A 26,575-nucleotide genomic window follows, 5' to 3' on the forward strand; every position below is an offset into this window, starting at 1 on the left:
CAGGCACAGTAACAGACTAACACCCTCTTCTGAATCACCACCTTTCATCTTCTGAATGGAGCTCTGGTATTCCCATATCCAGTCTTACTGTCCCCCTCTGTTTGAGAATCCTTCAACTGAAAGATTCTGCAGCTGAGAGGAAGGTGAAACAAATGCTGGGTGCAAACTACCTTAAATGTTTATGGGCTAAGCATGAAGGAGGACAGGCAGTAAGCACACATTGTGGATACATATGAAGTTAGTGACAATACTCATACTATAAGCATGCTACAAATCTTAAAAATTCCAGTTTCCACTGATGTAGCTTCTTTTTCCAAGACTTAAACCAGAAGGACTTTTATTACTAAAAATGTACATTCAGTAACCCTTATGACAAAAAGTTTTTTTTTCCCACATATTTGTTAGAAAACTTTATTACAAAATGTTTTACATTTGGCTCTTCAAAAGCCTGTGGACTGGATGATCAAAGAAGTCCTGAGGTTCACTGATGTTAATGGAATCAGAGCTAAACAGTAGCAGTCCACCTGTAATTTTAAAAATCTTTTCTATAATCTTTATTTTGGTATTGATATGATTTAAGCACAGTTACTGATCTGTTCTTTATTGAATAGCTGGACTATTTTGAACAGAAAGAACATAAGCCAAAACAGGCTTGCCAAAATGTGTTACTAAGAACAATCAGTCATCCAGCAAGGAATAGGAGAAACTAATGAGTGACACCTAGTTGAAGAAACCTTAAAAGAAACCTACATTTATGACAAAGACCCTCACAAGGCATCTGAGTTTCAGCATATCCATGGTCTTGCATTGAATCTCTATGTGGTTTAAAGTGAGCTTTCTTAGCATATGGATGGGTGACACTGAAAAAATGTTTCAGCAATAGAAGTATTTAAGGAAAATGATGTTTCATAAGTAAAAAAATACATAGAATTATTGCTTATAGTTCCACAGTTAGAAAGTTGTGATTTTTCACTTCAACTTCAACCATTTTGTCACATAGCAGGCTTTGTGGGAGTTTAGGAGTGAATACATTAGAGTTAAAAATGAATTTTTAAATGCATTCCTTAAGAAATTGAGAAACTGGTATCGCTTACTTGTCTTGAAAGACTGGAAGTGAAATAATACCAATTCTTCATGCTACCTATTTAATTACTATTGAATTCAACTTTATGCTCTGACTATATTTGTAAACTGTTTGGAAAGGACTTTTTTTAAAAAAAAAAGCTCTGCAGCAGTGACAGAAAGAATACGGACACTTCCTCTTTAAAGTTACTGTATTACTCTTCTAGGTGGAACTGAAGAAAAGATGCACTCAAATTGTGTTCCAAGTATGGATGAAGTCTGTTTGATTAGAACTAGGAAATATAAGTGGGGTAAATTGGGGAACTAATATAAATGGCATTTGGATATGGAGTAAGGGCTTAGTCTGCCGATGGAACTGTTACTCAAAACGAAAAAATACTTTTTTCACTGTTCATTTCCAAGCTTCCTGCTTCTTCCTTTTTTTGGTAGTCTCAGAATACTTAATAGGTAGATATTTCCTGAGATCTGTCTTAAAATGTTAATCCCAGAACCATATGATGCTGTTATTAGAAAATGTGATAAACACTACAAGTACATACAGTACCTGATGTTGGACAATACTTTTAAAAGTGGATGAAAGTTAAGAAAGCAAAAAATATTCTCTTACGAGTTTTGACTGCCAGTGAGAAAATTGCGTGTATTTACCTACACAAATACAGAGTTGGGTATTTTTCATTATTTCTTTTTCTGAGCTTGATTTCTATCTAGTGACAAATCATTACTATATGGAGCAGGAAATGTTTTTGTCTGATAGCGAAAAACAACATTTAGGAGACTAAATAAATACCACCAGACTGACTGGTATAAAATGGTTTAAGACATGAGGAGAAAATAATTTAAGAGAGCTCAGATAATGTGAACTCAATTGCATCCTACACAATATTCTAGTTAATCTTGTTTTCCAAAAAAGTGAAAGCCTGTAAACAGACATCAACACGGCACCTTTGTGGGAGCTTTGTAGCAGGACACTGGAATCCACTGCTTTTTCTGATTGACAAGCAGAAGGACGATGATCAGTAACAGCGCTATCGTGATTGGAATTGTCACCAAGGCAACAGAGCTAACCGACGCATCTTCACTTGGGTGTGGTCCACCGCCACTTCTGTACTCTCCCTGGAGATGATTCATGTCTGCAAGGCAAATGTGAGCATTTGTTAGTAATTATAAATGGGCCTTGACCATGAAGAAAAATATAAAAGTCCCAGTCGCAGATCTTGTCACTCACATGAATTTGAACTTTCTCTCCTGAAATGTCACCTTATTTATATAAATTAGAACAACTGAAAGCTAGTACCTTGTACAGTGACTATATTAGCTGGGAAAAGGCCATCAAAAAGAGAGTAAATAGGATGAAATCTATAGCACAATAACAGCAAGTCTGACAATAACCTCTCAGCTCAGTTGCGTTCACATTATCTGATCACAACCAAATTCCCACTTGTGAAAAAATCAGCCTGCGTTTCTATGCTGAGGAACACCTGGAGCTCTTAGGATGAAAGTTCTTTTTTATATTTTTTTAAAAAAAATGGAAATACAATTATGAAGTGTTTGGTCTCTCATTTGTTGAGAACGTATTACAATACTTGCACCATTCAGCCTGTGAAAACAGACTGCTGGCAGTCTACTAGACTGTAGCAAGGTTTGCATGTAATTGCAAAGAATGATAATTTTCAATGACATATACAACATTCCCACAGAGTTTGCAGTGTGTCTTTATAATCCCTAGCCAAGATAGTTGCAAGCCAGCTACTAATGCCTGTGAGAAATGAGAATGTTGTAATTATAAAAGTGCAAGCTTACAATTTTGTAAAGCAGTTACATTTCATTTATCCTTTCTTCTAGTCACCAAACAATGGTATGCTATGAGATCATCCTTGAATTTAAAAAAAATATATACAAGTTTAGGTAGTCCTACTATTTGAAAAGGTTAACAAAGACTCTGTATAATTTAACAGACTGACTCATCTTTACTCAAAGCAAAATGCATGCAAGATTTCTGCACTGAAGAATATTCTCAGATAACGACCTTTTCAAAGCATTATATGGATCCTATCTGAATAGAACAAGTAGATGCATTAAAACATGGGGAATAAACACAGCCCTAAGTTAGCCCAGTTTATATCAGATCTTACTTCTGTGAATGTGGACGATGTCATTTTCACTCGGTGTTGGCCAGTTTGGTACTTCTAGTTCAACATCTCCTCGATGATTTGTCTTCTCAATGGGGATGTTAGTAGGCTCAGGTACATACATCTCTGTGAAACAGACAAATGTGTTTCACAAATTACAGGCTGCTTAACTTCCCAGTGCTGCTCTTAATTCAGAGCACTTGGCCACCTGCAGTGCTCTGTCCTATGAATCCTTTCATTTGTTTTAAGAATTTTCACCATTACTAGTCTGGGATTTTGTCTTAAAACCTGCTTCATACTGTATATGAGATACATGCCTGTTGCCATTATCATTATCCTAATGTGAATGTCTTCTGCACATATTTGCTTTTGAAAATACCATTTCAGAATACACGCTTTACTACAGCCTTGCTCCTTTGTGACACGAAACAACAAAAACGCCAAGGGAAGACTGTCTTCCCAGCTGATATGTAAACTGTCACTGCTGGTTTCTTTGCCTTCTTTTTTTTTGTAACCCTCAAAGTAGGGGAATTGCAAGTGGGGGTACTGCTGAATCTCCCCAGTTGTCCTGTCGGAAGTAGTTACCAGCTGCCTAAGATGAGCAAACTCCTGCAGAAGTATGTCAGGACTAGCATTAAAAGCCAGTTGCAATTCTTATGTCCCTTCTGTCCATAGCTAAGAAAATTTCATATTACTTTAAAGCCAAGTGAAAACAATAAATACAGCAATGTAATATTTGAAAAGTAATGAAGAGACTCTGAAAAGACAGACATATTAATCACTGACAGAATCTGCAGAGAGGTAAGAATATTAATTTTCCTACTTTACTAATGTATTTCCATAACCTTGTGAAAGGACAGAGCAGGGGCAAGGAACTAATCTTTGAGTTCACAGTTCTCAGAATAAGTAAAATCCAAACTACATATTTGCATTATATGCCTGTTAAGAATACTAATTTTCCTGCAGTTTAAACATCTGTTGTCTTCCTGATACTGTTCAAACACGAACTGACGTCTAAAAACCAATTAAAAAACCTTATTATCAGTGCTGGAAAACCAGCATTACAATAATCTGTGTTGTCTCATCAGATTACCTGGACACATGGGACAGCAGCTTCCTTCCACGTTGATGGGTTCAGCACAAGGGAGGGGTGGGCAGCTGACAGTGGAGCACAGAGTCTGACCCTGCAGGCAGTAGCAGTGTGTGCAGCTGTCAATGTCCCAGCGCTCCTCATCCGCGTATGTTTTTCCATTGAAGTGGCAGACCACTTTCTTTGGAACTGTGTCCTCTGTTGAAGGAAAACAGAGTGGTGTGATCACGCGGTAATGACCAATTACACACAAATCTGATTTCTTCCCCAAACACAAAAGTGAAACAATAGCTACAAAGAAATCCCAGCTGTAATTAAACAACCCTCTCCACATCTTCTGGAAAAGCTTTGCTAAAAAGAAATGTCACTGCTGCTTCTTTATGAAGTACATAATCAGCGTGGGCTGCTTTTCCTCATTTTCCTCATGCAAGAGGCTAGAGGATGGATGACTGGGATATGAAATGATATCAAGTGCTGTGAAAATCAAGAAAAATTGATTTTTTCATGTTTGACTGTTTGAGACTCCCAACTCCTCCTCCTTCTCTTCCTCTCTTAGTAAAGCCTATTTAACTAAGAAAAAAACCAGACTACCTACATTTCTAATTATCAAAGTTCAAGAAAGATGAGCTCAGTCTGGAACACTTAAAGAAAAGATCAGGTAGGATGCCGAGGCGGATGAAGCAACTCCCAGGCGACATAACTAGAAGTGCTTAGACTATTATAAAAAAAAGATTCAAAGGGGATCTGATCATTCTCTGTAACTGCATCAATGCAAAACCCCAGAAAAAGGGCAACAGCAAAACTCAGTACATTTTTTCATGGTTAGTATTCTATAAATTGGAAATTGGTGTGATCTTAACCCTCAGAAAAAGGTTCCAGAACACCTCTCCCAAAGATTTTGAGAGCTGTAAAACTAACAACTTTTCAGATAGATTTTGACACAGTATGTAATAGGGACCTGGACTTGATGAAGCAAGTAATGTCTTGGGAAAACACTTAGAAGCAGCATTACACTTTCTGCCTAACCATTCAATACACCATTTTTTTAATGCTGCATCCTATGCAAGCCTTTTAGGTGGTCTGCAGTGTACCTTCTATTTCACTGAGAAGACAGTCATGAATTGCTTAGCCTAGGATGTTTTTTTTCTGATATAGCACTTTATAATCAAAATAAAACTATACAGCAGAACCTCCAAAAGACAAGCAGCACCACATTTTCATCTTAGCTTCTCGCTACCTTTTTTTCTTAGAGGCAGAAATTATTATAATGAAACCTACTGATGGCATGAATTTGCAATTAAGCATATGCATGAAATAACAGAATGAAATCGCAGAGTAACTTCTTAAGCTGTCAGAGAAATACTGGTTTAACAGTCACACAGATTACTTATGTAAATATGTCAGAATTACCTCCCAAATATAAATAAAAAGCCATATTAAATAATTTGGCCATCAGTACAGCTTTTAATTAGTGACAACATAATAGACTGACTTCATCCAGAATAACAAGGTTAGCAGTCAGCAGACCAGCGCAACAGATCTGGACAGAGTAAATTCAAATGCAAAAGGAGACCGGCAAGAAGTACTATCGTGAAAATACAAATGGAATTATCTGAAAAGCGCAAATGTTCCAGAGGGCCTTGTTATGGGTATCCCATGGCTTCCATGGCTGTAAGTATGGGTCCCAACCTCTCCAAGTAGAAGATTCTGGAAGTGAATATGGGGTGGACAAGGGAAACGAAGAGTGGGAGGAAAAGGTGGGTGCAAGCTGCAAAAAGTACGTTAGGTTCTTCCATAGATGACTTGCATGTTGGCATATAGAGCCAGTGGAGCCCTGTGTTGGTCAGAAAGTACATGTGGCTGGGGAGAGGGTGAGGCACGCAGCTGAGCAGTCCTCTACTGCTCATTACCTATGCAGACCTAAAGCTGAGCACTCCGTGGGCAGTCAGGGCTGATTTGCTCCCAATGTGCTACCTTGCCCCACTCAGGACAGCTCCTTCAACTCAGCAGCTGGTTTGGCTAGAAAAGTCCTTTAATTTGCTCAGGCTTTTGCAAGTTTGTGAAGAACACATCACAATTTAATACAGTAAATGTTTTTTAGAAGAATAAACAAGGGTAAACCCACAATAGCAGTGCTGAACCTTTGCACCTTGAGAGGAAAATTTTAAGTCCTAAGAAAGTATTATCCTGTGTGTGTTTCCCATTTTGGTGTCCATGGTGCAAGTATAAGCACAAGATAAAGCTCACAAACACCAACAAGTGCTCAAGGACAGTGGAACAAGAGAGACTTGCAGTAAGGAACCCATGTACAAAAATGCAGTTCAGAATACCACGTCTAGCTCTACCCGTCTTCTCTCAAATGTCCTCTTCTGCACCAGGGAATCAACCTCATCTGGTAAACAAACAGTTGTTGCTCTGTTTTCCATAGAAGACTAATCTTGTCTCTAATCAAATAGATACCCCTTTATCCTCTCTAGAGTAGAAAGTTATCTTTCCAAATTAATCTTTCTTTGCATGAGAAAGAAGAATGTTGAACACAGAGGATGAATTTGAGGATTTGGACAAACTACAGAGCATCCAAGGCCTGTAAAATTCTGAATTTGAATCTATACTAACTTGTTCTGCATTAACCAGATCTGGATCCAGAAAGAAAGAGAATAAAATGCGGTGCTAAAACCCTGCATAATTTTTGAAATTTCAATAAATGAAGGAGAGCTGTTTCCACAGAGTTTGCCTACTAAATATTTTATCAACTATTATATGAAAATAGTAAGGAAGAATCTGTAGAAAGATGTGCTTCACAGTTCTCAAGAAGTGAAGAGTAAAACAGTAAAAACCAGGAGGACAAAAATGAAGTGCATGACTTTACTCCTCCTACAGGCAAGAGTATATAGTTCATAGAAACCATTAAAAAAGTAAATTTCCATGAATTTCAGTTATTTAGACCACAAAACATACTGACAACATAGTACAGCTTAGATTAATAAAATGTATTATCATTGAAAGTCTTCATATCTGAGCACTAATTAAAATCTGGCTTCTGTATTTCATATTGCTGAGCAGTTGCTACTAAAAAAAACCATTAAGTTTTCACAGCTCACACATTTAAGTATTTGCAATATTGTGCAACTATATGGGATTCAAAGTAAATTAATAAAAGCCATACCTACGTGTTGTGTGCATATATTTGCAAACCTGACATGCAAGGTGTAGGCACAAAGTTCTAGAGGCTTTATTTTTATAGTTCATGGCACTAGTCCCTGGGGTGCATCCTTTCCTCGACCTAAAGAGTTCTCCAGTACAGTACTAAGGCTTGTGTTCTGACTCTACTGGTTTGATTGCCACACTGCGTACACTCTTATTTTTTTAACATTAAAATGTATTCTGGATTAAAATAATCTTTATGTTTGCAAGGTCAGTCACTGGAAGAAATGCCTGCAGAAAAACAGTTGCCAAAGAAATGCTAAATCCTCCCCATTTGGTATGCAAACCATGATGCCATGATGAGAAAGAAGAAAGAAGGTAACATAGTCCTTTCCTCTCAAAATGTCCTCATCAGGAATCTAAGTAGAATTCCAAAGGCAACTGAAATTTTGATTACTTTCTAACTTTTCCAGGCATTTCTTTGATGGAATTCCTTGCATATTCTATAAAACTGTATCACCTATTATTAAAGTTATTTTACCTGCAACGAATTAAAGATTTCAAGAGCTATATCAATGGTACATATCTGAAGGGACTTCACAAACTTTCTGACATCTTTCTGATGAAGAACTGTATTGTTTATAGATGGGCAAATTGATTCACATGTTCAATTAATGATACTTAAAGCCTGTCCATTTTATTATATTCCTTTTTAGTGAATTCTTTGCTACTGTATCTTCCCCTACTACTTTTGGAAATGAAGTTTATAGTAAGCTCTGAATGCTACAAATGCTTAATTTCACTAAATGCATTATACACTTCTTCTCTATCAGCAGCTTCTATTCTACAGCCTTTGTACTTACTGCAAACTCACAAAAAAAGGTCATCCGTAAATAAATACTTCTATTCAAAATACAATGAAAAAGTGATCAGTAATCTCAAATTCTGCAACTTTAAAAACGCCTAGCAATTTTCACAATCTACAGCATCCACCATTTACTTCAACTCCAAATTCAAACCAGTGCATGGCCCTTAATTATTTATGCATTTTTTGTATTTAAATTTTTTTTCCCTATTTTTTTCTCAAATATATTATTTTGCCTCTTCTGTAACTATCTTTAATGAACTTCTTGGGTTTATCCTGTATTTTCATTTAGATGACTTATTAACACTTCTCTACTCTGTGAAATTTCATAATGCTTCAGCTTATCTTCCACAGTCGTAATTAATATTTTCCTCATATAATCACATAAATCTTGATATAACATATATGGTACCTGGCAGATCTTCTTTTAAATAAAACAATTTTTGTGTAATGTTTTCATCTAGTATATTACCATGTTTTCAGGAGGATGTCCTCTCACGTTTGTGGGCAAATTACATTTATATCCTTGTGCATTTCTACCTAAAAACCACAAATCATGATCCTTAAAAGCTCCCTATGCAGATTTCACTCTCCAGTTCAACTGAAGGCACAGACTGCATCTCCCCAAAACAGGGAAGACATATTTCAATTTGGAAATAAAACTTTTTTCTTATTCCCAAGAAGGGAACAGCAAGTTATCAACTATTTTTATTTGCTCACCAATACAGTAAGGACAACATTGTCCCTTTCTCAAAACAGGTCTCTCACAGGATACTGGTGGGCAAGACTCAGAGTAGCATTTAATCACACCATCCATGCAAACGCAGCTAGTGCAGACATTGGGTTTCCAGGACTCAGCTGTCAGAAAAATATCTCCTTCATCGTTTTTGCAATAACTGGGCATGCTCTCATTGCTTGATGAAGAGGGCTGAAGAGGCTCATCTGTAAATATAAACAGATTAAGTTATTTAACTTACAGCAGCTAACTTCTCTCATATTTCCTCAACAGAACAGAATTGTAACACATTGGCTCACTACTTCAGAAGAAATAGAAGGACAGAGACTTATACCTGTTCAGTCCTTACATGTGATGATGATCTCATGACGTACTCTAGAATAAAGTTTATATAGACCTTTGTTGAGTTTACAAAAAAAAAAATACAAAAAAAGAGAAAAAGAGACAGCAAAGTGAAAAACAATCAGAAGGACCCCCTCAGAAAGCCACTCAATGCTCTGAACTGAAGGCCATATAGGAATTCACCTTAAATTAGAGAGATTAAATTTTACATCTAGAACTTGAATCCCAGCTTTTGCCATGTCAGTTCAAATCCTTGAAAGATGCAAAGTGAAAAGCTATTATGCTGCTGTCACCTTTGCTAGTGGACTTATATGAGCTAATTATAAGCTGTTGAGAAACAAATGGAACTTGATCAGGCTTCAGCTTTATGCCAATGGGTCTGCTTTAATTCTCATGCCCGCACACAGGGGAGACATATTTCTGCAATGGAGCTGTATCTTAACAGACATTATGGATCAAGAAATATGACTGTATGGGCAGAGAACATATAAGAAAAGGAGAAGGAAAAAAAAGATTCATAAGGAGTCTCAGATCAAGTTCTCAATCTGTGTAAGTTATGAGACTAAGCTCCTTGTACAGCCAGTGAGGAAAGATCAGTTTCTCCAAAAAGTATTTTAAAGTTAAGCAAAATGAATGTTCACTGTTATTAATAGTAAGAAAAATGGAAGTCAGGAGAACTGGCTAACTTTTTCACTGAAAATATTTTGTCAGAAAAAAACCCACCCAAAAAACCCAGCAAACACCCTGTAGAAGAAATGGGAAACTTAACTTTTTTTTTTTCCCTAAAGTAAAATTTTCAGATTTTGTTCTTAATAAAGACAAATATTTTCTCAGTGAGTTAACATACAATTCATAGGTTTGGAATAAATTTCCACTGCAATAAACTCCCCCATTTGCTATGTAAGATAGCAATTCACATTCATTTATAATTGCATCTCTTTCCTCAGGGTAAAGCAAATCCTGTTACCTTCTTGACACTGTGAGGCAGTCTAGAAGGAATGCGGCACACCTGCTGGGCCGTAATGCTTTGATATTACTCAGTTGCCTTCAAGTCACTCTCAAATCATACCAGGTGAAGGTAAAAGCAAACAGAAGTATTTCTGAGACCAAATCCCAAATAGGCAAGATAGTAATAAAAAGGTTCACAGAAACCAAGGCATGTAGAAAGGAAAAGAAACAAGCCTTTATCTGCCTAGCACTCTGACTACTTTCAAAGTTTCTCTAATCCTGCATGTTTCCATAAACAAGCCAGTGCATATTTCATAAACCTTCCAACTAAGGATTCTGGTTCTCATGCAACCCTTACATTATTAGATTGCCTTCAAAGATGATGTTCAAACTTGAGGGCCTCAACTCCCCTTACGTATGTCTCTTGCACACAGTCAAGTTTTGCAGTTGAAATAGAGGACTGCAGGCTCTCACTCCAAACTGCTAAAGAACAAAGGCACCACAACAACCAACTGTGCACATACTGAAACATTCAATATTCACATCATACATTCTCAGATCAAGAAAAGACTCTGATGAAAGCTCGTTGTCAATATATACCTGGGCACTGTGGACAGCAGGAGTCCTGTGTGCGGGTGGGGTTTTGACAAAGAAGCGGTGGACAGACTTCAGTCTCACACAGGACACGACCACTGTGGCACGTACATTGTGTGCAAGAATCAATATTCCATGTCTCTCCTTCTACAAAGTATTCCCCGCCAGGAGCATGACAGATCGATGGACTGGTAAGCTCTGGCTTCTGCACAATTATTTCATCTGGGAAAAACAGAATTGGAAAACACGCAAAATCAACTGTGACTCTAATGATTAACAAATGCACCCATGATTAATAATTTGTTATTATTGAAAATACTTGGAATAACAAAACCAGCTATAAATATATTCTTAATGAAGCTCTTTTGACTTTACGTCATCTGCATCTCATGGAAAATGGGAAAAATATAAACAGCTCCTGTAGTCATTTAGACAGGCCAAGGCTCACGAAGTGCATGTGCTTCTCTCCACATTTGTAGCATCGCTGTACTTGTCTGGAGAATGGCGTTTGTGCCCTTTGCTCTATGACACTGCCATACAGAAGACACACCACTTAATTATTTGTTTTAATTTCTGAAGAATTATCAGTAGAACTCAAGGAACCTGACTCTGGCCAGTCTTACTTTATTCACAAAATACTTGCACATTTCTTCTTCCAGTGAATTATTTTATCTTTCACTGATTCGCTTATGCTATGCTCTTCCTATTGCTTACATTTATGAACCACATACGTGATTCAGTAGCATTTACCTGAAGTGAGATAGCTGGTCTGCTGCCTTGTCACGGTTTGTTTTTTATTTCAGCTGGAACGATATATTACATTTTATGCAATGGCATCCTAACTCACCATGGCAAACGCAATACTAATTATTTTCTGGAAATTTTCTGAGTCATCTCCTTAGTTCTCTGCAAAGTCACAAGCCTGTTTTACTACAGGTCATATACTGTTCATAATCAGAAAAGCATAACCAGATAGTACTGCTGTACATATGGTATTGCTCACTGCTCCCTTAGCAGCACCGATATTGATGTATCATTGCAACTGAATTGCTACAAAAGTACAACTACTATATGTATGAATGTTGTAGCAGTCAAGATATATCTTGCTCTGTTGAAAACTAACTAAAAATGGAATTGAACATAACCACTCTTTTTTCAGTCTGAAAAATGACAGAGCTCTGAGAGCTGCCACTTCCTTGTTGATAAGTTAACAGTGCAATTCAAAACTCAGTACATCAGGATTACTAATTATTTCAATATCCTTACGCCAGATACATGCGAGTGACGTGCTCTCACAGTCTCACAATTCCAAACTGCATTCCTATCTACTGAAAGCCGTGATAGTTATTTAACATCATCAGTGGGGAATCAATACATTGCAATATAAAATCAGAAGTACATTTCTAACAAATATAAAACCTCAGTGGAGGAAACAAAACCACACTAGGACTAATTTGGCCATAGTAACTCATACACTTACATATGCAATCACTTTAAAAAAATGCTGTGTCTGCTCTAGCATTGTAAGAGTTTACACCAAGTATGACTTTGCTAACACAGAAGCTAGGTGACTAGTACCTTGAAAGCAGGAAAGATGTCAGACAGAGAAACCTACACAGACACTGGATCTCAAAGGAACGGACACTACTGGGTAAGCAACAGCTCTTCTGTACAAGAGACCAACATTGCTGGTGCTCAGAATCAAACACTGATCTCATCCACAAGAAATGTATGGTGTGAGAAGATAGGTACTGCTAATCTCATACTGACCTTTCTTCCACGAACAGAACATTAGGCTTATGAATGGATTTACCCAAACTCATTCTCTGTATGCAAAGTAACTAGCCACTAGTGCCGCTGAAAGACCAAAATTAACAATACTCTTACTGAATCCTCTGAGGTGTTCTTATGTGTTAGGTAAATCAATATGCACAAATATGCTGATAGAGTGAAATCAGGAATGAGTCTTGGGCACCTAACAACAGAATTGTTGGAACTGGAACAACCATCCGACATGTTAAATTTTGGATCTTGATTGTTTACCTAATGCAAGACTGACATGCTAATCTGTCCCCATCCATATGAAGTATACCATCCCCTACAATAATACACAAATCATTATGAAAAGGTGAGTGACTACTGCAGGTACTCCAACAGTTCTGTGCAGCCCTGAATTCCAGCTAGTGTGACTGGAAAATAACATCCCTGTCCAGTGACATGACTTTAGGAATACGATATTCTGTATTAACTATTTGCTGTTTGGCTGCTCCTCCTGGAACAACATTCACAACTGAATCTTTTTGTTGTTGTTGTTTTCTTATTTTTTTTTTCCCCACACTGAGGTTTCATAGGGGAGAGAACTGTACTATTTAAGACAGACTGTGGATGTGTGTGTGCCTGGGGAGCTGGAGGAAAGAATGACAATACCTGATGGAATGCATATGGACCGACACTGAATACTGCTGTGGCAAAAAAATGTACTCCAAGCTGATAAAACACTAAGGTTCCCTTTAAAAATCTTACGATTTCTAAATTCCTCATCACACTAGCCAGATGCTTGATAATGGAAGAGAAGGAAGCAAGGGAAGGATGGTTCCCCTAGTATGCATAACTGGTGTGAGTATCCTCCTTAGTGTTTCCATCTTAGCTAAAAATTTTGTTAATGGTTGTCATTACTAAGATGCTAAGCACTAAGAGCTTGGCCTCCGTAACCACTGCTAAATTACCTAGTATTGAAAATAGCTCTGGCTCCGTGAAAGCCAGTGCCAAAAGCAACACCACGGCTGGCCATGAAACCACAGGAACCACAGTGCCCAGTCTTGATACTAAGGGGAGGAGAGTGGTGCAGACTGAGAAAGGCTGAAAGGGAGACAGACCTTTTTGAGTCTCACATCTTTTTGGGGACTACTGTTTTTCCAGTTACCACAAGGTGTGAACTGGACTAGAGATTACCATTTGTCTAAGCAATCTAAAGAGATTGGTTATCTTAGGTTCTAGGAAGGATACACTCTTCTCTGTCACTTTCAGAAAGAGGATCGGGCTGCTTATTTTGCCCCTAGGATTTCCTGTTCTTTACAAAGAATTTGAAGCAGTTCATAATTGCTTATCTTACCGTTTTGCTATTTATAGTAGTGTCATGAGCCTCATTGTTCCTACTTGGAACATGACTTCCAATAAAGTCATAGACAATATCACTGTATTACAAATTAATCTGTTTAGCACATAAAGTATTGTAGGAATAATTCTGAAAACAGAGGGCATTAATCTTGTACTCTACCCACACTCTAACATCTTTCATAGACGTTTCTCATATTAACGCTTATTATTAAAATTGTATTGGAATGCAACATTAATTGTTCTCAGCCTTCCAACTGAAAGCATGAAAATAATCTTCTGCTGCTGGTGGCACAGGAGCCTTCCCTCAGAACACAGAATCATAATGTTCAGTTACTTAAGACATCTGTTTAAATGTGTACTCCTTTGATGGGTTGTGAAACATAGATCAGGAGATGAATTTTAATAAAACTCCATTTCAAATTAAAAAAGGAAATGTAATGGCTTATTATAATATTTGCTATTATAGGTAACAAAATTGTATATAAGTATGAATTTGCTATTATAGCTAATATAGACTAGAACCTTTTTCTAGCTTAAAGATTTCAATGCGTCAAAGATTAACATGTTAGGAACCACAACAGGCGTATGCTTTAGATATTTAAGTTCCCATTTTTCACATCTGAGATCTTAATGAAAGCCACTCATCATATTATATTTGGGCATAGAAACCTTCATATATACCTATTACCAAATGATGCATGAGATTACTCTCATGTATTAGGAAACAGAACACATGTGACATGAAACCACGGATTACAAAGCATATAGAAGAAAGCACATTACCTGGACATGATGGGCAACACTGCCCTGGATGTATGGTGGGGTTGCCACAATTAGGAACGGGGCAGGTGATCAAGGCGCACATTTCCCGTGCATTGTGACAGTAACATTCCCTGCAGCCATCGTGCCAGCTCTCCTCATTCTCATGTCGGCGCCCATCCATTGACAGGCAAGAGCCTGTTTTAACAGGAGGCATAAGAGAAGCAGTTGCCTCTGCACAAAATCAAAGGAAAATGAAGTGTCCTGATAAGCATGTGTTGCTTAGGAAAAAAGCACAACAACTTCATGCCTGGATTGCATTTATTTTTAAAGCACGTATAAGACCAAGTGAATAATAACTGTATCTTTTACACTTAGAAATAAAGTAACAACACATACGAAACAATTAAAAGGTATACTGAAGGGGATGGTAGGATGTAGTAGAATGTATTTCCCTGGAAAATATCACTTCTTTCTGTTGCACCTATACCGTTTTTAATAATATAGAAATGCAATACTGGCTAAATAATAAAAGAAAAAAGAGAAATGCAATGAAGGGAAATAGCAGAAAGCACGAAGCATACTTAGAATGAAATATTTAAATATTACAGAGTATTAGATTTTCTATAATGTGAGTATCTGATAGCAGGTAGACTATAAAAGCATTTACAAGAGCTAAGGATGGTCTTGTATCACGAATGACAAAATAACAATCAAGTTCTACCAGGGTCATCCTAGATACTGGAAATATTTCATAAAACACCTAGGATAAATTATTTGTTTACATTACTATAATAAATGAGATGTTTGGAAGACAACTGCTCTGACAATTTTATTCCTCATTCCTAGCTTTTACTGAGATGAGAATGCAGTAGCTTGGACTGCTGCATTACTTGCACTCAGACAGAATATGGAAGCAGTTGGTCTAGAGAGGATAAAGTCTCATTTGTATCTTAAGGGCTATTTCGGTGCTGCAGGATTCAGCCTCAATATATTCTTTGTTAATCAGCAGAGTGAATTTAGAGCCCAACACTCCCTCACCCACATCATAATGATGATAAAGGATTGAGGATCAGTTTGTCAGTGAACTGACTTGTTCTCAGTGGTACGTCAACCATGTTCTGCTGACACAGATATATAAGGTTTGTATTAAGTTGCTTATTTCACTTTCTGTTTAAAGAAGGATGCAGTATGAAAAGTAGTAATCTTTATATGTAATTTTAGTAAGGGGTTTTTTTTTACTAACATGTAGGTCAGCGCTTCTTCAGCTGTGGCAGATCTATCAAAGGTGGTCTAAGAACCACAAGCAGATGGTACAAAGCTAGTTTGATGCATGTTATCAGAATAAGAACCCAATACATAGAAATTACATTAGTATACCATTTTGTGAATTAAAAGGAAGAGCCATGGCATAAGGATAAAATATTTCTTAAAACAGACTTCATCCTATTGCATGAACAGAAATACTATGAAAAAAATTTACATTCAGTTATTATACTTTTATACTTTAGTATCAGATTATATATTAATTCCTATTTGAATTAATATCACTGGAATACTGTCCTACATTAAAATGATTATTGACACACGAAAATCTTAGATGGTAATACTCCTCCCCTTCCTTTATACATAAAGTATCTGATGTAATCAAACTTTTTTTCCTGAAATGTTCTGAAGTATACTCCAAAATTTGGAGATATAGGCAACTATTCAAAATTAACTTCACAAACTGAGATTGTTTTCACTTTTCAGTTTTTAATTAAAATTAGTACAAAAGATAATACTTAAGGAAGAAGCCAAATGCCCAAATACAAAATGGGAATAACTGAATAACTAGAGGTATGGTTGAAACAATCTGGGATTACAGTAGCTCAGAAGTAAAAACGTGTCAGTAATGTGATACCACTACAGAGAAGGCAAGTTCAATCTCAGATACAAGTACAGGAGCACTGTAAATTTAAAGCAGTACTACTATCTCTACTAGTTAGCAGTAGCAAAAACTTCAGAAGTACAATATCCAGGTTTTGAACTGTGATAAGAGACCAAAATAACTGGATTTATTTGACTTAGGAAAAAAAACCCCAAAAATGTTTAGGGGGCTCCAGTTGCAACCTCTTAAATATTGCAAGAATTCTAAAGGGAATGGTGCTTAGCTGTTCCATATGTCTGCTGAGCTTAGGACAAGAAGTAACTGGTTCCATTTGTAGAAAGGGAGATAGAAATATTAGAAAATTTATTTTAATATGTCACATATTTGCAACCACAGGAAAACATTATTTAAGAGAGGTTTGTTGTTTTTTTTTCTTTTTAGAGTGGAGATTCTTAATAAATTAAATCTTAGATAAACATCTGTCAAGGATTATCCAGATACACTCTATTTTATGCGAGGGCAAAGAAATGGACTCTCAGTTTTCCAGAGGACTACTCCAGCCCTGTACTCCTATGGTTCCACTTCTATTAATCCTAGCATAAGCTGTTTCTGCCAGAAGCAATTTAGAAAGTAGAGCTAATTCACAGGCAGGGGATTTACCCATCCCTTCCTCTTACTTATGGATTTTGGGTCAAAATTTGAATAAGGACTCACAGCTCCGCCAAAACATACTGGTGATTGCTCTAATTATTCTTGGACAAGTTGCTAATGATGTGATGTTGGAGTGATACACTCATGGCTTGGTATCTTTATTATCATGATGACAATAAATGCTACTTAGAAAGGGATCAAGTTATTTTCACTAAATATTTGTGCATGTTTTAAAATCTATCCTTGTTAAGGAAAGCACTTAAAAGTGTGCATACACATAATTAGTAACTGAAGAGTTGCATCTCTTTATAGTCTGGCATGCAGTTATGGCACACCTAAGAGAACACCTTGTGTATATTTCATCACAACAATCAGGAAAAGTGTGTTGATTGTGAACATGGAGACAAATGACAAGATAAGTGATGAGAATTGTCTCGATGGGACTACATTCAGCAGTTACCCTTTCTTACTTAATTTTTAAAATTTGCATTTCTAGTAAAAGTAATACATTGCAGCTTATGTCAGTGAAATATCTCTCTACTCCTCACATCTGCAAGGAACATTTATAACATTTCAATTTTTTTTTGCTAGAAGTCTTGAGGGTTTGTTATAATTGTCTGCAGTGTATGATGTCATGTGGAGAAAATGTAATGTTGGATCCTTCTTATTTATATGATTGCAGGTTTGCCTTCAACTACAGGACAGTGACTTCAGGATCTCCTACATGTTCTTCCAGTCCCATAGCTTGTCTTATTATATTTTACCATTTTTTAAAATGCAAAAGAAATAGCTGCTAAAAAAGTTAATAACGGAGTCATTAGACAAAGCAATGGGAAAATAGTCAAACTTACTTGCCTACAGCTAGAAATCAAAACACATAAGTAAGAATCGAAGAAAATAACCATGAAAGAGCAGTTAGGATCAGAGACAGCCTGAGCACAAATGAAAAGTTATTAATTGCAACACATAGAGATGAGCAATGAAGGAAGTCTGATACCCAGGACTAATACAAAACACAAACTGAAAGTATCTTAAAGAAGAGATGTTAAAAGCAGCACAAAACTAAAGCAGACAACTAAAGAACATCTTATCTCAATCTCCACCTTGAACTTGGTGGTTATAGGTTTGAGATGTGGCACATGTGAAATCTTTAGCTTAAGAATACCCAGTCCTTTCTCCTGGGTAAGCGTGCTCACTACTCATTGTTCCTTGAGACCGTCTGAAAAATGTCCAAGGAACACCAAGTAGGTGGTGTACAGGGCATCTACCAAATCCAAAACTTGAATTTGTAAAGAAAAGATGATGGTGAAGAAGCTAAGATGAACACTGCTACTGAAAAAAAAAACCCCTCAACTAGCTTATTTCTAGTAGTCACTTACTAAGAGCCTGATCTTATTTTTATTCATGATAATGAACTGACTTTTGTGACTTTGTAATGGGAGATGAAAGTGGAGCTGAGGCTTTTTGTTGAAGCCAAGATGAACACTGATAATAACAAACACCTGCAAAAAATACACTCCTTTGAGCAAAGTTGAACTGACTCCCCCACCAGTGACCATATTTCAGTTCTTACGTATTCTGTGAAGTATTCCTTTTCTTTTGCTCTAGCTTCCAACTGCTTTGAAAACAAGTTGTAATTAGAGGTGGTAATGCACTCGCACCTACCTCTGCACTTGCAGATAACACAGCCGTGACTGTTCTGCTGGAAGCCCATCGGACAGATTTTACCACAAGGCAGGTCTGGGCATTTCTTACATCGACAGATTTCACAGCCATGCTTGTTCTTCCTAGATGACCAAAATAATTTGTAAAAGGTCAGCAGGTCACTTTAAATGTCTACATGATATGATCCTTAAAACAAAAGCATCCTCTAAAGAAGCGACTGATCAAATAAAGAAAATTATCGTTAACTGTCACTCTTAGGTTCAGTGGGTCTATTGAGTGTACAGGTCTCCACCTCTGGCATGTGGTCCCTCCACGTGAGTGGCAAAATCCCTACATTTGGTACTTTCAAGCCATAGCAGATAATATAGACCTATGTGCTTGTCACTACTATTGATGATCGATTTTTTTTTCAAGTGAAAAAGTAGAAAGAATAACTTCTAAACAGTGAAGAAGTTGGAGGGGTAGGTAGGGATCTGTTATCATTACTACGTTTTTATAACACACATTACTGTTAACTTTTTTCCTCCAATAACTGGTAAAGTACAGTAGATTTCCTCTCTTGCATATTAAAACTACAGAGAGATTTCTGAAAACATTAAATAAGCAGACACAAAGCTTACTTGAAAACTAGCAAGTGGAATGCTAGTAACCCATATAAAAAGAGTAGCAGACACACAGTAACATATTTTGAAACAGAGAAAACCAGAGGACTTTTCAGCAGAGTACAGAGACTCAAGAACACAAATGCTTCCAAAGCTTCAGGTGAAGCTAGGCAGGAGTCTAGAGCACCACCCGTCATCAACTCTTCACAGCACATAGAGATGCTGCTTCTGAGAATCCTATACTGAATATTTGCTTTTTTTCAGGAAGACAGATAATACCATTCAAACTTTACTTTATACACAAGTGTACTATTTACGTTCATATACAGATAATTTTCTGTGCCTTCCCAAGATACAGGGAGGAAAAAAAAAGTTGTAATGAAGAAGTTCAAGACAAAGAGGGAAAAGAAACAATAAATGATTCTCATGAGTCTGCTGATAAACATATTGCTCTCACGAGGTAACTCACTAAAACTGGGGAAAACTGGAGTAACTGACAGATCCCTCATTGAATACTACACCATTAAATGCACTCAGTTCCCCCCAAATCAAAGATGAGACATGGGAAGTTAAAGAAGAACATCTAGAGGGATAGAGAAGAAATAAATTATGTAAATCTTTAGAAAGCCTGACTCCAAGGTCTAGAAAACTTTATTTAATTTTTAGTTAAAAGGCTAGGAAAACAAATCGTCACACAGTAGGATGGAGAATGGTAGGAGAGAAGTCCTCCTATCCATCTATTTTTTCCTCCTTAATCTCTGTAACCACAGCCCTTCTAATATCAAAAGAAATGTTTCTTTCCATTAATGTGAAGTGCTTTCAAACAGTGAACTCTATTGAGCAGGTTTTTTCTTTCAGACAATTGTGAAAAGGTTTTGGTTTCTTTAAAGATGCACAAACTCAGATTTTCCAATTACTAACCTTTGACAGTCTTAAAAAAACCCCCACAAACCCACAAACATGATGATTACTCCTTAACTTTTCACACTCTAATATACTTTTCTTTTAATACTTGCTTCTTTAGTCTCCCACCTGTGACCAAAGTTCTACATTAAAATAGATTTGTCTTCCATTACATCCTGTGCTTTTCATGGTCATAACAGGCTTGGAAGTCACATAAGACTTGCTATTTTAGGAAAGAAATTGACATGGTAGCAGTAAAGAACCGAACAAATGTACTATGCAACTGCAAATCTCAATAATTTTAGCACCAAAGTAAGACCTGAAGTGAAATGATCTTAAAGTAGTTCTTACCACAATTTTAGCCCTTTATACTATAAATTGTTACATACATAGTTATCTTTAAATGTTATTCATTTCATTCAGTGCAATTATTTGTATATTTTGTAGAGACAGTGACAAGATTAGGGTACTCATTTCCAGTGTTTGTGTTTTTTTTTTTTTTAAATGACAATCGCCTTAAGACTTATTAAACACTTACCATCTAAAAGTACCATTCAAGCATTGCACATAATTAAATTACATTCTACATTTAAAAAACAGAATTTAAATTGAACATTATTTTCCAATTAGCTTAGAAAAGTTTAAAATTCAGTTTTTTCCAGGTGTACAAAAATACAAGGGAAAGATCATCCCAAAGACAGGGCTCCTGAAACACTAGCATCATCTTGAAATCAACTTGGTTTTAAAACATCTTACCTTATGCCCAGCTACCATATTATGCCCATTAATATTTGCTGTCATTTCTAAAATGCTCTTGCTACATAGTTCACATAGATTTTCTACTAAAACTGTTTTATGCACACTTTAGTTAAAACAAAAAAAGGAAGGAGAAAGAGAAGAATGTGTTTCAGCTTTTGTAAGTACTGAAAACATGCAGAAATCTGTAATTTTCCTCTGTAGGTCAATATACTAAATGAGTCATACATACAGGCTAAAAATTACTACTCTTTACAAGCAGTGTAATTCTGTGAGAGGCTGAACATTATCTTTTTAATAATGCTTTCTATTTGAAGACGAGCCATGTAGTTCAGTGCTAGCCCATGCAGCAGTCCTGACCTGTGTGATGTTTTCACTGACCTCCCACAACTCCTCCGAATGGGATACGGTACGATGGGGCAGACAGCATGCCTTGGACTGGGGAGTGCCTGGGCAAGTCATTAAATGGTCCAGATCCAATACCCTCTGAGTCAATGTCTGATCAAGGTATCATTTTATCATGTCTAGGACTTCAAATGAACAGTCGCAAATTGCAAGATTCAATATTTACGCTTTTTAACTAACCTGTTTACCATTTTTCTTCCTATTCACTAAATTCCAGATACTTTCAATTTCTGAAGATCTAAAGATCTGAGTTTCCCTTTTGAAGCGTATTACTCAGTAATTTTAATCTTCCTCAGGTGTACAAAGTAAGCCTAGTAAATCTAGGAAATAAATCCTGTCTTATTATTATCTTCTTCAACATCATAAACCTTACTATTTTTCTAAATTTTTCCTATTCTTATGTGACAGTATCACACAATTTCTTAGACACTGTCTGCTTCCTCCAGGAGTTTAGAAAATCACTGTGATTTGTGCCTGAAATTTGTAACTTTTAACAGATTATCCTTGACACATGATCGACACTGAAAGATACCTGCACCTTAGGTCTAAGCATGTCTATGTTTAAAATGCTCTTGCAGCTCATGGACAATATTCATAGGCCTTTTCCTATCCTCAGAAACAGAGACATCAGTTCTTCCCATCCTTCTCAGAAACCAAGACATCAGTTCTTCATTACAGGAAAGCATTCCAGAAAAATGAATGACTTGATTGACTTCTTTATATAAAGCTAAGTCCATCTATCTTTTTTATCTTCAGTTCTCTCTGATTTTTATTCAGAAGACTGGAGCTTTTCTGGGCAGACAGAGAGCACTAATGCAAGCTTCAGGTACGTCCACATTGAAGATGACAGCACGGACACCTTTAGATTTCCTCACAAAATCAGCTAGATTACTATTAATATACACCACAAATTTATTAACAATAAAGACCTTAAGTTCTTATGCACAGGTATCAGCAGGGACCACACAAACTAAGGGACTCTGTAGGTCAAGAGGATTGCTCTCACAGAAAATCAGTTTATTAAGGTGCAAAGTATATTAGACTCCATTCTTGGGTTCTTATCTTTCTCATTTTTAGAGATTTCTCCTTTAAGGCTTTTCAAAATAATGCAGGCACATCTCAGCTGAAGTGCAACAAGAGAAGGCCAATAGAATTATTTCAGATTTTTTTTTGTTGATGTTTGAAAAGGTGTTCTTGATGATTTATACTGGTGTGTCAGAGTATAACCCTTAACATTACAGGTCAAATTCACTGCCATCTGAGGGTCATCTTCCAATTACGTATAAGGATCTTCCTGATCTTTGTTTAAAACTTTCTTTAGAAAAACAGTGAAGTCACAGTTCGTGAGACAGATCATGAAAGTCAGACCTCTCAAACCAAGTAACAAGTTCCTGAATTAATAAAAGTTCATTAATTCATTAATTAATTCAGTTCACATGGAACAGCCAACTTCACTGCAAAACTAACAATAGTAAAAAGTAGCATAGAAGACAACGGTAAAGAGAAAACTTTGCTTAAGAAAAGAAAGTAAAAATCAGAAGTTGCAGAGTAAAAACATATGTAAGCAGAAGTAAGGGGCGCATCTTTACTGAAAGCTAAGGAAGAGAACAGGACCAAAGAAAATACTATTCTTTTTCACAGTTATATATGTTCTGGTCACTAATGAGGTAGACTTAAATCAAGAACATTACTGCCAGTCACACACACTGGGGCTACAGGCCCAGGATTGGAAATTTACTGTCTTAACTTATCTTAAAAGAATATTTGCTTTTTCCTGAAGATTCAGAATTTTGAAACTAAAAAAATATTCAGTTCACCACAGGTTATTAAGGTTTCTACTGTGTTCCATTTAAAGTTGTAAAAATACTGTCTGCTTTCCTCTAAACAAAAATTACAGTTTAATATAACCAAACCAGGCAAACCTGCTCATTATGTGAAAGAGAGTATTTCTTCCTAAATCCATGTTCTTGGGAAAGGTATTGTACAATAAACTAAAAGAATGTAACAGTAAACTTAACACATTAACACAAACAAAACACCTTAATAGTAAATGACTTTGATAAGTACAGTTCAGAACAATCCTTAGCAGCAGAAAAGCATTTTTAACACTTCAGTGTGGCATCTACTTTGCAACTGCCAGTGAAGAAAATCAGTAGTAGTAAACTGAAAGAAACCAAAAGGAGAAACAAACTTGACTGCTATAGATACCGCAGAGAAGTCAAAGAATAGAGTTAACTGGAATGGAAATACAGACCTAGATCTTGGTTCATGAATATATGCAAGCTATTTCTGTATAAGTCCAAAAGGGCAATGGTAAAAGACATTAAATAGACCTTATTTAATGGTTTTCTCATATTATAACTTTTGAATTATAACTTTAAAGCAATTGGCCTTAAAAATAATAATTTATTTATGCACTTGTAATATTAAAATTAAAAAAATATTTTCCTGTCCCAAGCTGAATGATATTCAATCACACTGAGTAAACAGTAAAAAGTTTTGTAGTTCATACCAACTGTTTCTGCTGTTATGCAAACAAACGCATGCACACACTCCTTGAGCATATGGATGAAAAAAGTCTTCTCAGATACTGTCCTGATAGCTTTAAGTTACTGACCCTGCTACAGACAATAAATTAAGAGCTACAATATGGAAAAAGTAAAAACCCCAAGATCTAACAGCCTTAGCGTGCCCTCTAAATACCGCATTCGATTTATCCTCTGAGTTTATAAACCAATTTGAAAAAATAACCAGTAACTGCATATTGTTAATGGAAATTAGTTTTTAAAACACAAATATAAAACAGAAATAAAAAGAAATGTTCAGATATACAGTCTGGAGACTGCTGAACCCACATCCTGTATTTGGTACTGCAGATACTTATGTATTGTGAACAAAAACGATGGCTTCCATCTTTGCTGCAAATAGCAATGAAATATATTCTCATGGCCATTATCCTGAATTTTTCTCTCTTCTGTGCCAAAGTGCAAAATCAAATTTAAGGTAGCGCAAATGATTTCAGGGCCCCTTGAGAAAAGGTTACACTATATGAGGACTATATGGCAATTTCCAGTAAATGCCTGAATACAGTTGCAGGTTGTATCCCTTTATTGCTGTTGTCTCATCCCAGCCACCCTTCCTGCTGATTCCATCGTGGAGTTCTCACAGTTTCAGACACCCCAACACCATTTGCCTCTTTGGGTCCTAGCTTTAAGAGACTTTATCTTGGATTTTGTGCCTGCTCAATGGCATGGCTCAATCTTCACTCTCTCTGGATGCTTTCTAAACAGTTCTGCATGCTTTGTACTTGTTCTAATTCACTTCACTCCTTTGATCCTTAATGTAAGCAGCTTTACGCTATCTAAAAAACTGAGACATCTAACCAGTCATTGTTTCTGCTCAATCTTTCATGTTTCTTTTGTTCTGCTACCTATCTTCAGCCATCTTTGCCTCTGAAGCCACTGGGCAAAAGTTCTGGCGACGACAAAACTGACATCCCTTTTCTGTAACTTTCCTCCTGCTCTACCTTCTCTCACTTGCAAAACTGAAAATAACTCTCAGCCACTCTTTAAGTCAACATGCCTGAAGATAATTTTATTAACCTTTTAATTTAAAATTCTTACTTTTCCTCTCTCATCAACTAAACTGAGTTTTGGGGACAGAAGTGAAGTTTGATTTAATCTTTGTTGTCTTTCCCTCATTTTGTCCTATTTCAATCCTACGACCCACATGAGTGCTGTTTCCTGCAAAAACTTCTATTATTTAACCAGAGGCAAGCCTAATTCTGTACCTCAAGTAATAGATACAGGACTATAACCAGTGGTATTACTTTAATTTGTTTTGCTGGACTGCTATTATGTAGGTATTTTCAAATTACACTAGGCTGCCTCAAGGACACAAGTCAAGCATCCTTTCTAATGCAGAAAAAAAAGTGACTCAATGCTTTCAAGGCAAACATATTCTTCAAATGTTCTTTTTGTTTGTTTGTTTTTGTGGCTGCATATTGCGGCATATTTGTGCCATTACTGTTCTGTGGGATATAAGTCTGCTTTTTGTTTGATGTAACACCATCTCTGGTTTAGCACCATGCACGATGCAAGAGCTGTATGGGCAGAGGGAGGTCAACCAGCACATTCACTTAAGTTGAACACCACTCTGTGGCTAAGAATAGCATGAAGATTAAGGAAGGTGTAAGGCTGGTATTCTCCCTTTTTTTTTTTTCTTTGGTAGCACAACTGGAGAGACAATATAAACTGCTCACTGGCACCATCTATGAGCAAGACTGATTAAATCTGTGAGAATGTCACTGTGTTACAGCTTGGTTTCTATTATTCTAGAATCTCTAGTACCTCTCTGGTCATTCAGGTTCTACCATATTTTGATTCGTCCAAACTTTATTAAAACTGCGTACTAAGAGGAGGACACACTACACTATAGATTACTATTATAAAAACATGCAGCATTTATAAAAAAGTGTCAAACAGAACTCTGAAATGAACCAACAATTAAAGGCGTATTAGTATCAAACACTAAGAGTTGCAACATTAGTAAACTTCATTACAAATCCTAAGAAAACAAATTACATATGAACATTATCTGAAGATCAGCTGTCATGAGGTAGAAATTAAACTTATGGAAAGCAGGCATTAACATGGAATGGACCCATCAAAAATAAAAGGTACGGTTAAAATATATATAGAAGCCACCAGACTGATTACTAAGAAATTTCTATGTGACAGAAGATGGGCCCAGCTTTTGTCACCTGTTCCACAAATGAATAAATACCGCAAATATTTGCTTTTATGGAGAAAGAACTCCAGAAACAATACCGATTTTGAACACATTTCAAAAATTTAAATTCCAAAAACTTAAATAAGAGATCATACTGTTCTTCACAAATTCTGTAAATTAACTAT

General features: G+C 36.4%; 1 protein-coding gene across 1 annotated transcript in view; it reads right to left on the bottom strand.

Moving 5' to 3' along the window:
• Positions 1 to 26,575, bottom strand: part of CRIM1 (cysteine rich transmembrane BMP regulator 1) — a 202,739-nt gene that overhangs the window by 3,071 nt on the left and 173,093 nt on the right. The window contains exons 10-16 of the mRNA XM_068404398.1: positions 18,994 to 19,115; positions 14,832 to 15,041; positions 10,938 to 11,153; positions 9,032 to 9,253; positions 4,306 to 4,500; positions 3,216 to 3,338; positions 2,026 to 2,213 (exon numbers count right to left, since the gene is read on the bottom strand). Of these exons, the coding sequence (XP_068260499.1) occupies positions 2,026 to 2,213; positions 3,216 to 3,338; positions 4,306 to 4,500; positions 9,032 to 9,253; positions 10,938 to 11,153; positions 14,832 to 15,041; positions 18,994 to 19,115 (1,276 nt within the window). The remainder of the gene's footprint in view (positions 1 to 2,025; positions 2,214 to 3,215; positions 3,339 to 4,305; positions 4,501 to 9,031; positions 9,254 to 10,937; positions 11,154 to 14,831; positions 15,042 to 18,993; positions 19,116 to 26,575) is intronic.

This window comes from Nyctibius grandis, chromosome 1 (genome assembly GCF_013368605.1).
Source record: "Nyctibius grandis isolate bNycGra1 chromosome 1, bNycGra1.pri, whole genome shotgun sequence".
Taxonomy (NCBI): domain Eukaryota; kingdom Metazoa; phylum Chordata; class Aves; order Nyctibiiformes; family Nyctibiidae; genus Nyctibius; species Nyctibius grandis.